Below are 18,154 nucleotides of genomic sequence, written 5' to 3' on the forward strand. Positions count from 1 at the left end.
TGCTGATTTTAATTTGAGATACAATGAATTCTGATCCTACGGTCTTACGTACATTGCTGCTAATTATAATGGTCGGATTCCATAGGTATCCATGTATACTTGGGTTATTTAGAGGAGATGGACGGCCAAAATTATTATATTAAGAGCAAAATCAATCATCTATTTACAGAACTGATAGTCTTTCAATACGACGTGACTGTTCTGAATGGTATATAGAGGATAATCTCAAAGAATGATCCTCACTAAGCTCTATCATTCTGACTAATCTGGGATATTGTGAGACTTGGATATAGACCATATACAGTCATCTCTATTCCTCTGGCAGGCCCGGCTCATCGGCCAATCCCAGCTCACTGACAGCGTACAGTGAGAGACAGGGAGGGTATAACAGAATTAAAGTGGAGGATTACACTGATCTTTTTTAATAAAGGCAGTAATCTCAGAAGACTTGAGCCTTCATCTCGAAGGCAGTGGAAGGCTGCAGAGGAGTGGAGGGATACACGAGGAGGAGGAGGGCTGAAGCAAAGCGTTTGGATGAATGACGAAGAGAAAGCAAGAAATTGGAGGTTGAGGCACAGACGGTGAGGAGGGAACGTGAAGATCGTCTTTGTATCTACGCTGTTTCTCATTTGCAGAAGTCTACGAAGCCACATCTGGAATGCGTTTACTGTAAAAGAGAGACTGTAACGTATGAATCATGTGGGTGAAAAAGAGAGAAGCTCTAACTGGAATACAATGCACCCGGTCGATCCCAGAAAACTGTTTTGCTTGACTTTGAGGTTTTGCATTCATGCGCAACACAATGTGTTACATCACAGATATTGCTGCTGGCAGCAGAATTAACCGCCCCCGTGCTGTAGACCAAAGCTGGTCGAACACCGGCACATGTCCATTTTGACTCTGCATTTTGTCATCAATTGCATGGCAGCAGCATTTTGTGTCCGTCTAGTTTAAACCGAAACATATCTGCAAGCAGCACCCAAGTGTTTTGGGTAACAAAGAGCTACATTTCCTTTTTTGCAGGTGTATCACAAGCACACTCAATAAACTGTGCTGGATCCATGAGTCTTTGCAGCCTTGAATTTCAGGAGTAACATAGCAGGAGAATAAATAACAGAAATTGAACTTAACTAGTTATATAAAGCATCAGTTCACCAAGACATAAAAGAACAGGATAGTTTCCTTTAAGTGTCGAGGAACAATGTTAGAAAACCTATCAAGAACTCGGTTGCGATTGCTGACCATTTTCAGCTCAATATTTGCAACTCTGAATGGGAAAGGAGAAATCGAGGCACTCCACAACAAGAGCTTGTCGCTTTGCCATTAAAGCTCAATCTTTTTCAAAGCCACAGCGGCTGTTAGAGAAAGGAAAGGCAGTGGTGTCTGACTTGGTTTGATAGATTCCTATCAGCCAATTGTGGTTTCCAGTTAACACTCAGCACATCCACCGGGTTAAGAAGCGGCTCTTGTCAGAACAGAAGCTGATCACTGTCCTCCCTATTTCATGTACACACACAAGCGTGCATATTTGAGACCTGTGTGTGGTTTGTGCAGTCGTTTGGCTTGTCATGACACATGCTATTAACTTCTATAGGAACCGGCTGTTGCCTTGGAAATGCCTTCCAGTCACATCATGGTAATTTTGCTCATGCATGCATTCATAAACTCAACACAGGTATAGGTGCTCCCATGGACTGAAATATTTCATATATAGCTATTTCGCATAATAGAAAAAAAACAGAGTGACACTGCTGAAAATACCCCGTCTTCTGTCTGGATTGTGTTGTGTTTGAATTGGGCCCTCTTGGCCAGCATCTCAGGAGACAGATGGGGCCTCATTGTTTGCAGTTACAATCTCTTTGTGTGCGTGTCTGTGTGTGTGTGCGTGTATGTGAGGCGATCTTCCTGGACAATATCCTAGATCAGAGATTTATGTTTGATGTCTGGTTGGGAAGAGCAGAGGGAGCATGCTGAGCACCATATGACACTTTCTTCCGAAGATGGAGTTGGAAAAAAAACCCAAAAAACAAACAAACAGGGAAACTAAGACAGACACATGGAGGCAGCAGTTTCCACTCTTGGCTCTTCCTCATTTTCTTTCTTCCTTTATTCATCTATTAGTCCGTTTGTGTCTTTTGTGTAAATAATTGCAGTATAGAAATGAAAAAAAAAAGATGGCTATATCATATAGCAGTATACAGATATCTTGAGCTACCCCTCATTTCATCATCCTTTCTTATTAAAATACAAAATAGGTACAAAGATTTTTTGACATTAACATGTGCAAACATACATGGAAATGTTGCATATGAGGCAAAAACAGACTTTGAAAGTTAGCCAACGTTTTTTCTGTTCTAAGTCAAATTGATCCCTCATTTCTTCAAGAATATAGAGGTTTGGGCTCTGAGGGGGGCAGTTCATGACTGATAGTTTGCCATTGTGTGTTTTTCTACCTGAATATAGTTTTACTTGAGTGGCAGTTTGTTTGGGATCAATGTCATACTGAAAGTTGAAATTGTTTCCCTTTTTTACGAATGGCTTGTTTACAGCCATCTAGTGTTTGAAGAAGAGTAGATACTTCTGAACCTTTAGTTGATGTATCTTTCAGACCCTCTCTCAGGTTGGACAGGCTGGATTTTTTTCCTGTTTTTAAAGGACAGGACTTTCAGATATTTTTCATCTTCTCTAGTTTTTTAGGTCTGACACTCTTGTGTCCTTCACATGTGCAGTTTCCTAATTTTTTTTAAGTACACACTGCACATAATGCTGAGATATTAAAGATTTTTTTGGCTAATAATGCTTTGGGAATCAGTTTGTTGGAGCAAAAATAATATATTTGTCAAAATGTGTTATCCTTGGCATCTTTCATGGATTCGACTAAAGACATAGGAACAAATTTTGTTTCTGCAACAGGAATTCTCTTTTTAAGCAATAAAGTTTTTTCTTTGTCAAGTTGTCTGTTATGTCTAGACACAACACTTTTTGTGCTTGAATGGTTCATATATGTAAAATGGCTTAAGGAGCAAACGAAATTCCTCGAAAATGGTCAGGTACAAGGACTGGACTGAAAATGAGTGAAAAAGCAGCCAATGACCAAAGACAGCCTGTGAGACCTCCAGAAAGCCTGGAGAACTATTGCTCAGGGAGACCACTTTACCTCTTACTCCTTGACAGCACTGTAAAAAATGTGATTATACTTCAACAAGAGATTCACTGGTGTCTAAAAAGTTGATGTTCTCTCTTGCATAGAACATGGGGTGGCTCAAGACTTTTGCACAGGGCTGTAATTTTAACGATAATCCTTTTTGTGATATTCATGTATAATTGTTTTTTTTTCCTTTGTGTTTCCCATTCTCATTCTCATTTCACATTTGTTTGTCATTAACATAACTTTTATAGAGTGAAAGACTTTAAGGCAGAAACTTCCTTTCCAAACAGAGATAGCACCGATTTAAATGAGTCTCAAAGCAGCTGCATTCTCTTTAAATGATTGTTCCTGAGGTTCATTGGCCTTCTCTGCTGCTGAGTGGTGTCTGCTGCCATATTAGCATGGTGCTACTGAAATTTCTGCTTCATTAACAAGCAAGTGTTTTGCTGACATTCTAAGCACTGCTAGCTTGAAAGCTGAATTCACAACCTGTGTGTGCATGCATTCATAGATGGGCATTGAAGGTGAGCAGCAAAGATGGGAGTGAGGGTGTCCAGTTTCAGAGGTCAATGCACTTATTCATGACGGTTTGGATGGAGGCTGAGAACTTTCTGGAATGTTCCAGACAAGTCTGAAGGGAGTATTGTGCGATCAGGACATTGGACTCAGATCCTGACACTGAACGCCCTCTGTCCTCCATTGGGCGTCTTTGTGTGATGGCAGCTAGCACACAAAGCAGACTCACTGTAACATAAAGTGCACTGAGTGATTTGTGACTTTCCTCCAGCAACATGTGGTTGGAGGTTGGGTTTGTACAAAATAACACATTTAAAAGTTGAGAGTGAAAGCTCCCAGCTGTTATCTTAACAGTTTGACAAATCAAAAGAGTATTAATATAGCCTTGGCTGCACTAGGCCATGTGCTCTCAGTTGTTTCTCATGGTTTAAAAAAAAAGTGCAGATAGCTTGCTCATGAAAGTAAAATAGTCATATTTCTATAAACTCTTAAGAAAATAGGTAATTGATTATCTGAAAGCTCTCTTTGTGCTCTCCCTGACATAACTTGGCACAACCACGTAGTAGCTTATTTTCTTTTGGCTGGACTTTGATACTAATCTCATATTGAGAAAAAAAAGCTACGTGCCTGTCTAGAGCTGTTTGTTTTTCTAGGGGATGGTCTACGCATAATCTGTGCTGCAATGTCACTGCAGCAATATGATCCAAAAGTTGAGAAAATCAAAGGTTTTGTATGTCTAAACATATTTACACCCCTTTCTGTGATTTTTCTGCCTGCGGTTAATGCACAACTTCCTATGTAGCCTGCTTGTGAGGTGCTTGTGATCCTGCGGTAAAAGCGGATTATTCTGCTTGTGCTGTTCTCTAAGAAAGATCACTTAAATAAAGTCGGTTTTGCACTCAGTGTGGCAAATGCAAACCTGAAATGCCACAGCAGTGCGCTTGCAAGTTTCAATGAATTAACAACAAAACCTAGATGCTTTCTTAAAAGTTTATAGTTTGCAGATGCATTTGCTTTGCATTTGACTTTATAAATATTCGACTTTAGTTTAGTCAATTGCCCCCCCCCCCCCCCCCCCCCCCCCAAAAAAAAGAACAGGTTTCAAATTGTGAGTTTAGATTGGTGAAAAACACTAAACAAACAAAAAGATTTATGATTAAATCTTTGCTTTGTAAAGTGACTAAGTGAAGATAGTGTCTGCATAGCCTTTACTCAATACATTATTTATGCACAGTTCATCTGCAGAATTGCATGGCAATTGCATTATTTTTTTAAAAGTAATGCAGACTTGATGGTCACTTTGATGGAGTACACTCTGATGTAATGCTATAGGGTTTAGGTATAGGGTAGTAAATGTGCTAAAAACATACCAAGCCACTGGTATGGTTCTTTAAAGCTTCATAGACTGTGCATTAGTGATGTGTCGGTCGCAAACGAAACGGATCTTAGAGCCGACTCTTTGAAGTGACCGATGCGAGCCGTGTTTTTTTTCTTTTTCTTTCTCTCACCCTCTCTCTCTAACTTTTTTTTCCGCTTCACTCCGCACGCGAGCCTCGTGCTTTGCGCTGGGAAGAGGGGGGAGGGCCGGTAGTTACACTCGCAGTAGCACAGGAACAGAGCCGGAGGGAAAGAGAGAGAAAGAGAGCCAGGGACAACAACGTCACATTAGAAAGGTATAGTAATCATCCACAACTATTTTCAGTTGCGGATGATAAAGGATTCAGAAAGTTTATTCATGCAGGCCCATATGACAGAGAATGTCCATCCATCCATTTGCTTCCGCTTATCCTTTTCAGGGTCGCGGGGGGCGCTGGAGCCTATCCCAGCTGTCATAGGGCGAGAGGCAGGGTACACCCTGGACAGGTCGCCAGTCTGTCGCAGGGCTGACAGAGAATGTGTATCTTCTTTTTGTTTTCAAATTTTTTCATATTTATATTTGATTGTGTTGTGGTTTGCAGTGTTTTGTGTTGTTTCACTTTAAATTTGTTTAAAAGGAAAAAGCTGAAAATTTAAATAGTTAAAAGTTGAAATGTAAATAGTTGGTTTTTGTATTATATGATTGATTTATTACATTTTATGTGGAGTGAATAAATAAAAGTATATTTACGATGGCCCCTAGAGACAAAGCACGTACAAACTCCGAAGCACGTACAAACACAACAGAATGCTCCAGGATGCTAGGGGGCAGTGTTGAGCTTTTTGTTACCTAGTGGCTACACTAGCCAGGAAGTACCAATAACTGGATTTGGTGTGTGGTAGTAACAGGTAAATGATTTTTTTTTAAATTATTTGAATATATATGAGTGCTTGTGTATAAATACACAAACAATACACATATGCTTTCAATTGTGTAATTTAAGTGATCTAGGTAGCTCTGTTTTGGAAGTTCAGTTAACGCTAGAAATGCATTTTGGAGTTTGTACGTGCCTTGTCCCCAAGGGCCACTGCATATATTCATATATAAACATATATAAATAAAACCACTTTTTTTTTTACATTAGTAACTCCTTTTGTGCATAATTTTATATTGTTGTTGATAATAAATTAATTAAAGCAACACAACAACCTGAGTTGCCGGTTGGGAGCCGAAAGAGTCCTGTCATAAAGCTTGTCTTTTTAGTGAGCCGAGCCAAAAGAGCCGGTTCTCTAAAAAGAGCCGGAAATCCCATCACTACTGTGCATACTGAGAAGTTTCTCAGGCACTTTTATCTATATTTATATTTATTTTTGGCAGGTGTGTCAGATTAGCTAAAGTTTATATTGACATTTCTGACAAGTGACTGAAGAGAAAAATAAAGCTCTCTTATTAAACATAAGAAAATGTACAGTGACTACTCAGCTCATGTGTTACAAATTTGTCATTATAAGATTATATACGTTTTTGTGGAGTTCATATAGAGATGTAAATATTTTATCTGCAACATGCAGTGTTGCTAATGGATATGGAATTTTTAGCTTAAGACCAGGCAGGTAATGTACCAGCTTTCTTAGCACTTAGTTCTTGTGACTTCTTAGTTCTCTGAGCATCTCAGTTGGTGCTTAAGGGTGCCAGTGATCTGACTTGAGTCACACCTTTGGGATTAAACAAGGTCAACCTCTTTTCTTCTTTTCAGCAGTCTTTTATCTTGCTCTCTCTGTCTGCAGAGGCAAATCTTTCAGTTTTCCGTGACATAAGGAAGGTCATCGGGTGTCTGCTTAAGAAAATCTACTGGGACCTGATACCGCCTGGCAGAGATTGAAGCAGGATTGCTTTTTCTGTTCTCACTTTATCCTAACTCTGAACTAATCAATGCTCAGAAGCATAGTGTTCATTGATAATCAAGCTGTTACCCATTTGAACAAAAGTAATTAAAAATTGCCTTGCAATGAATGAATTTGTGTCTCAGCTAATTAAAAGGATCATTTGAATTAAACTGGAGACTGCTTTGGCTTGTTGGTTGTTTTTGAATATTATAATTATAGGTTTTGAGGCCATATAGTAGCGTTTATTCTATTCCTACAGACAACAAGCATGTAGTTTGCAATTTTGATCATCTTTCACTTTAGTGGTTTGATTTACTCTCATGAGAAAAAGTTTGACACGATCACTGTTTTTGTCTCTCACAGATGTAAATTGATTCATTTTGACTCAAGGCTACAGATAATGTGAATTAGATTTTGGAGCATTTGTCTTTAGATGTCATTTGAAGCTGGAGTTGGAGCAGTCCCATCACATAAAAAATGTTTAAAAAAAAAACCTAAACAAATGCAGTGGTTGAAAAAAAAAAAAAAAACCCCAAGAGCCAAAAACCTCTGGAGACCTCACTCTATACTCTAAATTTACTTTTAAGGGAATCATAATGTATTTTGCATATATTCCTTTTGTTTTCTTTATAGTGCAGTAAAAATCAGGCAAGGGTAGCATGACCAATGTTTACTGTGATTCCACAAACATTATGTAGGTAGCAGGTAATGGATAATAACTGGACACGAGTAACTTGAGCTTAATATTATAATATAACATTTCTAACTAGGTAGACAGCTCGTTCTCTTTCTCTTGACAATGCTTTCTGTAAAGATATAACATATTTTGGGAACAACTTGAAAGAATGGCAAATAGCGTGATATTTAGAAAGCCTGTATGCCAATATCGTTCCCTACATGTTGTCGACAAATATGCAGTTTTCTACAAGACTGCAAGAAGCACAATAGCGACAACGACAACATCTGACTGCAGCCACAAGACGGCAGTAATGTAAAGGATGGATGCACATATTAATTGGCATGCGACAAGCTTTATGACAGGACTGTCTGAGATGAAAGGAGAGAGGTCAATTTGCTTTGGTACATTTTCACTTATATCTGTTTTTAGATTTGACAAGGCAAGCAGTGCCTGCCTTGCTTGTCCTGATGGAACACCACTGGTAAAATAGTCTAAAATGAAAAGAGAATCCATGGTTCATCTTTGCTTTTCACTAGTGATTTACTGTATTTACAGCCTGTCTGTGGGCTTTGAGGTTCAGTGTGTTTGACATGTGATTGGCAGCCGACCTATCTACAAGTAATCTCTGAATAATGCTGCCACTGAATTCCCGAGTAAAAGCTTTACAGGTCGCAGACTCTCAAAATACATTCACAGTGTGAAATAGGACACTGTGGATATGGAAGGGAGACTTGAGAAGATAGCTATGAAGTGATTTCTGGTACAAGTAGCAATTTATGAATAGTACTCCATTTCTATATGAATTTTGATGATGATGATGATGATGTTTTAATATTAAGTGATGGCAAGGTTGGTTTTAGATTTTAGAGTTCATTACAGAGAGTGAATGCAGTAGTAACAATCAGTAATGTCTTTTTTTAACAGGAAGCAGTCAGACTGAGTAGAAAGTGTCCTTAAATTAAAGAAAGTTGCTCCAAGCACAGATTTCTTCCTCTTGCTTCATAGCAAAATTGTGGACTGAAACAACATCACTGTATTAAGATTGATCAGTATGATGCATGCTGTTGTTGCTGCTGAATTTAACTGCGTTTAAGCAGTAAATGATTACAAGTCAATACTTTGAAAAGCATAAGCTCTATTTAATGTTACATTTCAGTGTTATCCATTTTCCTCAGTGCCAGAAGTGTCTTTCTGTAACACAGCTGAAAACTTTCTTAAAACAATATTACTACAGATACACCTCTTAATTCTGAATGCTCTGCTACGCTCAGCTAAAGAATTTTAAACAACACAGTAATTTGTCTTTTCAGTTTATACAACCTCAAAACATCCAGGGGTCAGGGGATTAACATTTCTTTACAACATACTACATCTTTTTATGCTTTTTATAAAGATTATTTATCTAGAAGACTCTTGAGATGGACAATCTACATTGATTGTTGTATTGTTAGGTTTGCTGTACATTTGTAAATGTACATTTGTAAATGTACAGCAAAGACAGCACTGAAGTATTGATCACTGGTAGTGCAGGTGAGCTGTTAATACAAAAACCTATTAGCATCACAAACCATACTGTACACAAAATTGGACAGGGCACTAAACTACTTCTTAGTCATGCAAAGCTTTAAAGATAACAAGATGTTTAGTCTTCACAACAGATGCAACAAAACTTTGATGCCCAACTCAGAAAAAGTTGATATCCGACCTGAGTGCTTCCTCTCGCCTTAACATCAGCATAAAAACTGTGTGCCAGAAACTTCATCATGCATGTGCATTGTGTAATTATATTATATGGACCATACAGGGAAAAATTGAGATTACATACAGACTCCTAATACTGACAATTTGTTGCACCACTACAACTGCTACACATCAGGATATATTGTTACCACTTTTTTTGTTGCAAACCTTTTAACCTTATTATGGCTACATTATACAATGATGGTATTTGTTACTATTATCCAGTTATGGCAGTGGCGGCCCTTCCTCTCTAACCAATGGGAGGATAGTAGGTCAAAGCAGAATCCGCATAGAAAGAATAGTTGCTTAAATTAGCAGATATAATATGGTGACTTCTCGTGACTTTGCAAGTCGCCAGCATTTCAGCTTGGGAGATGGACCTGCGTTGGAGTGTGTAGGTTATATATTTTGTGTGTGCGTCACTGTGAGAAAAGGCCAGCAGTCTGTTTATTGCTGTTAAAGTCAGGGGGCTGAGTCACCAGAGCCCTGCTGTGTTTGCTCTCTTCTGTCTTTCTTTCTTTAGCCCTTTTCAAACATTGGATATGTAACATTGCTATCCCTGTAAATGTGTTAAATGTGACAGAATTCTGCCATTCAGACACTGGTTTGCCCGTGTTTCCCCTTCCACCCCCGCTGCTGTTGTTTTGACCAGCACATTTTATATGTGTCTATAATTTACCAACTCACCCCTCTGCTCCTTTCCCAGTGGGGAAGAAAGACTGCATGAGGTAAATGATTCAAGAAGACTCACGTGTGTGTGTGTGTGTGTGTGTGTGTGTGTGTGTGTGTGTGTGTGTGTGTGTGTGTGTGTGTGTGTGTGTGTGTGTGTGTTTAACTTGGATGTGTGACAGCCGAGAGATTACATTTCCTTTAGATTGGTTATAAAAAAGACCCTGAGGCTCTAATTCACACTCATACCTGTACAGTTTATTAAGGGAGACAGAATGTGTCAGCAACCGTCTGTTATTCAAGGTGGTAAAGTGTGGTACAGTAGCAACCTCTCCTGTGCTTTACCCTCTTGAATGAGTTTTAAAATGAGATTTGCCTTTTCTAATGACCTCTCACTTCATCTTGCTCAGAAAATGCCTCAAAGCTGAAAATCGTTAATGTCTGACATTTTCAAAGTGTAGCAAAGATGACAGATCAGCAAGTGCTGTGTTTATAAAGCTGTTGTACTTAAGTTGCTGGTGTGCAGTAGCAATATCATCGACCAAGCAGCTAATGTGAAAGAGAAAATATTGTATATGGATTTGTACAGACAGCTATACATTAGATCTGTGTATCATTAAGCCCTAATTACTAAACACAGGCTTTATTTTGTTCTTCAATTATCTTTTACTTTTATTCGCTTTTGCTCAGAAGAACCTAAAAACTGTTAGGCCTTGTGCATTTTTGATTAAATGGATGACCACTACTTTATCCATCCATCTGGGAATCTATCCCAGGTATAACCTGATAACCTTTCAAACCTATCCTCTATTTACAAATTAACATCTTTTGGTAGGGGGATGAAGCCAGATTACTCAGAGAGGCACAGGACACAGAAACTCTTAGAAATTTGACCGGTGGATTTGAACCCTGACTTCCTTGCTATGAGGAAACTGTGCAGCCACCTACTTTGTTCAGTGCTTGAATATTTTGTGATCTAATGACTTGCTTCTTTATCATATATGTGCAATGAGAAGACCTGGAGACCACAATTACTGTAAAAGGCTTAAAATGTAGCTAAGAGGGCCTTAAAGTGCGAACCAAAACTGCATATATAAGTATCTGCACTCAAACATTATTTTCTCTTGCAAACACAAAGCAATAGTTTTAAGTAAAATGAATCTGAAATCTATAAAATCAAAGATTTATTTATTCAAATAACTACAAATTTAGGATAATTTGCTTGGTATAAATGGAATGCATACCAGTCATGTCAATTTCATTTGACCTGATGTTTTACGTTGCACTTCTGTAACAACACTGCACGGAAAATTTACATGTAATCAAATAACTTCAAGTCAGCCATCTGGTAATAAACGTTATGTGACATGCTGAATTGTTTTGTCAAATGTTGTTTCCCTTCTCAAGACTCGTGTTCAGCTGTTGCTTGTAGCATTTTCAGCAGATCTGTTACAGATTTTTAGAATCTGAACACAACAACTGATACTCTAGTCTATTTGTATGGGGTTTATTAATGCACCTCAGTCTGAATACTGCCTCACGTACATGTTATCAATTGTCTGGTCAGAGCTGTTTAGTTTCATGAGTCATCTGTAACATAGATGCAGTCACATGCCCCTTCTTTTATGTAATTCGTGAAGATCATCCAGCCATATGAAGAGGTATAAAAGTACGATTATCTTTACTAATTATCAATTACCTTCACCGCAGCTCACAAGGAGGTAAAAGTGTGAATGAAACCAGTTGTGTTCATGGTAGGTGTAACACTTTCCACAATAGTGGCATTAATACCATCCATCTTCTTCTGCTTACCCAATTTAGCATCAGCTGGAGACTATCCCAACAGCCATAGGGTGCAAAGAAGAGTGCAGCTTGGTCAGATTGCCAGTTTGTTGCATGCCTAACACAGAGAGAGACAACCATTTGCACTCACATTCACACCTATGGGCATTTCAGAATAACTAATTAACCTAACCCCACTAAGTGCATGTCTTTGGAGTATGACAGGTAGCCAGAGTACCCACAAACAACATGCAAACGCCACACAGAAAGGCCCCAGGCTTTGTGCCGCCGTGGTGCCTTAACTGATACCCAGATCTTTTAAATGGCATAGAAAGGTGGACTGGGATAAGGTCTACATGCTCTCATTTTTACAGTACCAGGAAATGCTGAACTGAACAAATCATTCAGTACATAAATTCCTAAATCAGTGAGCGCTTATAAAAGCACAATGCTTTACAAAGCCTCACCGGAAATTAGGTTTTAAAATGTAATTTTCCTTACGGCAGCCTGCAGCTTTTTATTTTATTTTATCTGAGTTGCATGAATATGTTCAGGGAGAAGAAAGCAGTATGCTAGTGAGACAGCAAGAGAGCGATGTTCAAGGAAAAGAGAGAACATAAGAGAAAGACAGGTTAGAGAAAGTGGAAGGCGGGTTTGAAGTTTTAAAGTGATTCAGACAGCAGAGATGAGGAAGCAAAACGGAGCATGAGAGGGACAAGGTAACATGACAGAGCAAAAGCGTTAACACACGTCTTCGAGATGAGAGGGAAAGGAAAGAAAAGCACAGTCTAGGTAGAGAGGAAGCGAGAGAGCTAAATAGCAGCAGCGCATGACACAGAAAATTTTATCTGGGCACCTCCGGGGCATCTTAGGAGACAAATTTTATGTTAGAAATTAGGTGGAGTGAGCATATGGTGCTATGTAATATTGATGGTGCACAAGTGCCCATCTCAAGGCATGGAATGATAGCCCTGCAGTGATTTTTCACGGCATTTAAAACTCTTGTGCTGAGGCTTCTTTGTCTCTAGTTTAGGTCATTAAAGATTTAAAGACAGAAAAGCGAAGAAGCATTTATTATCCCAATGTAACAGAATGAGAAACTAAAGTAGGGTGGAAAGAGCTCACCGTGTGTGTGTGTGTGTGTGTTGCTGGTGGGAGGGTTGACAGAAATTGGCAGTGAAAGGGGAACAAAAGGAAGAATGATGGATGGGAAGATCAAATGACAACATGAAGGCAACGGCGGAGAGCAGAAATGAATCAAAGAGAAATGCATGAAGAGACAGCAGAGGGGAGGGAAGTGGAGGGTTGTAATAATGTAATGTAATGTGTAATGTAATGTAATGTGTATGTGTTAGTCCCCATAGGGAAATAGTTCCTCTGCATTTAACCCATTCACCCAGTGAAGCAGTGGGCAGCCACCAATGCAGCGCCCGGGGAGCAGTGTGTAGGGACGGTACCTTGCTCAGGGGTACCTCAGGGTAGCAGTTCAGTGGAGTTGAACCCCCGACCTTCCGATCATGGGGCCACCACTCTACCTACTGAGCTATCCCTGCCCTTGTTAAGCTGCTGCACTAACACACCCTTCGTGGGTCACAGGGTCAAGCTTCTGGAGTTCATGCATGTGTGTGTTTGAGTGTGTGTAAAGTAATGTTTGCTCCAGAAAAAAAAAAAAAGGGGCAGGGATAGCTCAGTAGGTAGCTATCCCTACACTTTAGAACACACAAATGAAGTGTTTCTTTGTTAGAGCTGACTGTCTTAGATTTGCAGCTGATGCACTAAGGGAGTGCTTGATTTGTCATTGTGTGTTAGGCCAACACTTGTTCACTTGTCTCAGAAAAATAAATGCAGTCCTGTACTGCCAGAAATCTGAGTGGCAAACCCTCTCTTCTTTGACATCAAAGCATTTCAGAGGCACTCGTTGAACATGCATCAATTCTGCTGCCTGTTCTTCCATCATCACCCTTCTGGGATTTACCGAGCATTAACTCAGTAGTTCTTACTCAGTAAGAAACCACTGATCTAGGAATCAGATAAACCTGACAAAAATCTTAAACACAACAATTAAGAGCTAAGAAGTTGATGGTATATCAAACATACCTTTCTGTGTAGTTGCAGAGGCGGGCAGCATCGTGGTGAGGGGCCCTCTGTGTCTCCCTCAGTCTTCCTAACTAGACTGTCCTTCTTCAGTTTGTGAACATAAGAAATTCTCCTTTTAATGCTTTTGCCCAGCTCCTCTGCTTCTTCTGCAGACACCTGTTTCATTTTACTCTGTTCACCCCACTTTTGATTAGATTTAGTTGGACGTCTCAAAGCCAAGGGTGCTGAGGCACCCTGCCAACCTCTCTCCAGGTAAAGATGAATGCACACACACACAGCAGTGAACAGGATGCCCAAACGCAGCAGCAGTCCCAGAGTGAGTCGCTCTCTGCCCATATCCATCCACTGTTTTGTCCTCCCTGTCTCTCTGACTCACCCAAATCCAGTGTCTCAACTCAAGGTGTCAGTTTGATTGCTTTTTCTATCCCATTTTGGAAGTTCTCTTCCCCTTTGTCTCAAGGTTAAAATCCACCTTTACACCAACAGCGGTAAGTTAATGAAATGCAAACATTTCCACCGTTGCTCATAAACCAGCACACACGCACACATATTTGTGCTTCCTGCAAGGCTGTGAGGCTGTGTAAGTGCTGAGGCTTTGGAAGCTGAGAGTGAAGTGCAGAATATGCCACCCTCTTTGAAAACTTTGGAAACTCCCTCCTCACACTTGTAAGTCTCTTTCTTTCTCTCTTTTTTTTTAACCCAAACACACGCCCCTTTAATTTGCTTTCTTTTTCTTTCTGAGGTTCACATCACACTCACACACACAGACACACACACACACCACTCTGTTGTTCTTCCCCCTCCTTGGTGCTGCTTCATCCCGCCCAGCAGAATCTCATGTTACGGTGTAGCTCCAGTTATGGGCTGTGTCTCCAGCTCCATAACGGGTCCATGCAAGATTTCCTCTCAGCATCTGTTGGGCTCTCTCTGGAAACAGCAGCGACATTCATACACGAATGAAAGTTTAAGTATTTGTGAAAAGTCATTTGAGGTGCTCCAATGCAAACATTTTGTTAGAGTGATAAGTTTCTAAGAACTTTTTGTTTTTACTCATTTATTTGAAGTCATTACTCTTGAATTTTGTCTGTGTGCACATGTTCTAAAAAAAAATACTATATCAATTCCTATATTTTTCTCTGTTATTGTACAAATTTAAGAAAATGTGTGGGTTTTTTCACATAAATTCCATACTTCTCTCGATTCCTGATTTAATGAGGGCATATTTGATATTTTGGACAAGAAGAGAACATTCATCTGGTGTTTTCAAGCTTCCTTTTTTTGTCTATTTTAGGGGTGGGGGAGGATTAGACCTTACAACAAAACTTGAGAATTAGAATTTGCTTGACGTGGCACTGCTAAATGTAAGAAGAGGCAGATAATAAGAGAGCTGATCTCCCACCTACTGTTTGGAATCAGTTACAGCCTTTTTGAGCCTACAAATAATTCTCTGCTGCCCCCCTTTGAAGTACAAACAACACTCCTCTAAATACCAGCTTCGGCACACAAGCCAATTACAGTGAATCAAATAAATTAGATCGGGAGAACCAGAGAGAATAAAGGATGTCGGGTACAGTAAGACGATCTCTGCTGCCACCTAGTGGTTAATTCTAAACAGCTGCATATGGAACTGATTACTGTTTCTTCTGTGTGATTACACATAAAAGCGTCCAGCTTTTACCTCAAAAGAAGTTGGAAAAACTCTAAATTTTAGACGTGTGTTTTGTATCAAACATGTAGCAAAACAATGTTTCTTTTGTGAGATGCAGGAGACTTCTCTCTCTCTCTCTCGCTCTCTCTCTGCAGACAGCATTATTCATATTGGAATGATTTGTCCAGATCTGGTCAAAATCAGCTGCCACGTGCAATGCGTTTGTTTCTGGCTTCCCCCCCCCCCCCCCCCCCTTTTTTTTTTCATATCCTCCAACAAAACAGGGTCCAGAGAGACAGAGAGAGGCCGTTTAAGCTCTATCTACTCACATATACTTTAAAAGCAGTGTCTCAATATGGGGCCTGATATCACAGACCGATAGACCACCTGCTAATGAAGCAAAGGCAAAAATGCCTGCTGGATAAATTTGATAGCGGCAAGGCTTATAACCACACAGTAAGCTCTAAGAGGGCGAGAGTAAACCCAAAAGGGCTCATTTTGCTAATTATAGGTTACAAAAAAAATATCTAGAAATGAAAATCTCTTTTCATGGTTAGATAAGATAAACTGTCGAAGTTGCTTGCAAGTGGAATTTACTCCATGGTATTTTGTAAACAGCAGCTGGTCTGATATCTGCAGTGGCAAATACAGGTTTCCTAACACAAAAAGCAGGAAAACTGGAACAAGCTGGACTAATACAGGTCAATCTGCACCATAAGATCAATGTGCTTCTTGTATTTTGGGAAACACACCGATGTCTGGATGAACTGCTGAAGTTTTGCACAGTGGGAAGTGGCCAGTTGTATCAGGAAGAGGTGAAGGTTACCGTGTGTTTACTTTCAACTGGGGTCCAAAATGACACACACACACACACACACACACATAAGAATAACTTGATTGTTTTATAAGATTCAGGTCCTCAAAACACTGTAAGCACTGTAAATACATAATAAATAGCTGGCAAGGGTCTCAGCTCACTACTCTTGAGCCTTGTGAGATAATTGTGTAAATGGTCTAAGTTGCCTTGAAAAATGACACACCCCTATGTTACGTTTTTTCAACTCACGTGACTGCAGAATAAACGTATTGTTATAATAATATTGTTATAATAAGCTTGTAGTTAATGACCTTAAGTAATAATTCAACAGTTGGGATTTTTGTGTACATTTGTGTAGTCTCATCTAATATGTACACATTGCACAATCAAGATTAACTGGATCATCAAATAAAAAAATAAATAAAATAATAATAATAAAAAATAATAATAATAATAAAATAATAATAATGATCTTAACGTATATTTTTAGCTTTTTATTTACAACAACGGTAACATGCTCACATACTGGTTTAATAATAAGCATTAAAAGGGTCAATATGTTACAAGGTTACACATCTGAGGCAATAAAATAAACCTGTTTGACCTTTTTTCCACACCTCAATAAATGATTGCACAGCAACCAGTGGCAAAGATAACCACCTTCTACCCCGAGAGACCGCATGATATACATATGCATACATACAGAAAAAGCTGTGAAAGTTAGCAACACTTCAAAAACTGGGATAAACGATCAAACCTATTAACTGGACTGACATAGATGTAAGAATATAAGATATAGTTGCTTATATTCCACACCATATTAACGCCATACAGCCTCACTTAGATGTGGAAGACGATTTATAGCTGACCATCTGTTTGTGTCATAAAATCTTACCCTTTTACATAAAACAAACACATTTGTGAAATGCAATTGACACAAATGCAACATGCAGTCTTGCTAGTAATGTGTCAATTACTTTTTAATGTCTAAATGTTAAACCTGATGACTTTCAAAGCAGACCTGCAGTTAATTTCACGGTAACACGCTGTTTAACAAATTGCCACAGTCAGCACGTACAACCTATTTCAATGATCCTTCTCCCGTTTTATTTCCCAGATGAGAAGGTGGAGTGAAAGCAAGTCAGTGTGATGGCAAAAGCAAACGCTGTTTAGTTTATAGTTTGTATTCGTATTCCTGCTGAATCCAGCCAAGACAAGATGCAGTGAGTCAATACAAACACAACGGCTGAACGTATCAATCATTAATCAAAGGATTCGTTAGGAGCACTTGGAGAAGCAGAGACACAGAACGGGCTTTTAAGTTCTAAATGTGGGTCTTGCACAGACGTGAATAACCTGTGATCTCACCCCACAAAAATGTGGTGAAGAAGATTAAATGCATTCATTAAATGTTTTTTTAGTTGCTCAAACTAAAATCAAATAAAATGCACACTTTCACAGAAGTAAGGACTTGGTCTGTAATCCATTGCTGCGTATACAAACACTACCCAGGCCAGCTATGTGTTTATGGTTACAGCTGTTTTGCTTGTTTTAATTCGAAGCAAACTATACATTTTGGAAGTTTGGATAGTTTATTAGAGCCATGTGAGGATGCTACTTTGGAGTCTGGGCATTTCTAGTTATTTCTTACTTCTTAAAATGTTAAATGCTTACTTAAATAAGCAATTAAAATAGCCATTGTTGCTGTTGCCACAATTTTGAGTGAGCTAGCCAAATAGAAAGAGGGAATGATTGCTGGTGCAGAGACAGGACCTTGAGATTATTATGAACCCAGCAGCTCATTACTGCTTTGCT

General features: G+C 39.2%; 1 protein-coding gene across 3 annotated transcripts in view; it reads right to left on the minus strand.

Annotated features, from left to right (window-relative positions):
* Positions 1-14,493, minus strand: part of mettl24 (methyltransferase like 24) — a 39,383-nt gene extending 24,890 nt beyond the window's left edge. The window contains exons 1-2 of one of the 3 annotated variants that reach the window (XM_026194324.2): positions 13,875-14,008; positions 11,808-11,895 (exon numbers count right to left, since the gene is read on the minus strand). In XM_026194324.2, coding sequence (XP_026050109.1) covers positions 11,808-11,819 — 12 coding nt within the window. In that variant the 5' untranslated portion in view covers positions 11,820-11,895; positions 13,875-14,008. Of the gene's footprint in view, positions 1-11,807; positions 11,896-13,874 lie in introns of all 3 variants that reach the window. The other 2 variants (XM_026194323.2, XM_026194322.2) reach the window with 2 other exon arrangements.
* Positions 14,494-18,154: the final 3,661 nt, after the last annotated feature.

Source organism: Astatotilapia calliptera, chromosome 15 (assembly GCF_964374335.1).
Source record: "Astatotilapia calliptera chromosome 15, fAstCal68.1, whole genome shotgun sequence".
NCBI lineage: Eukaryota > Metazoa > Chordata > Actinopteri > Cichliformes > Cichlidae > Astatotilapia > Astatotilapia calliptera.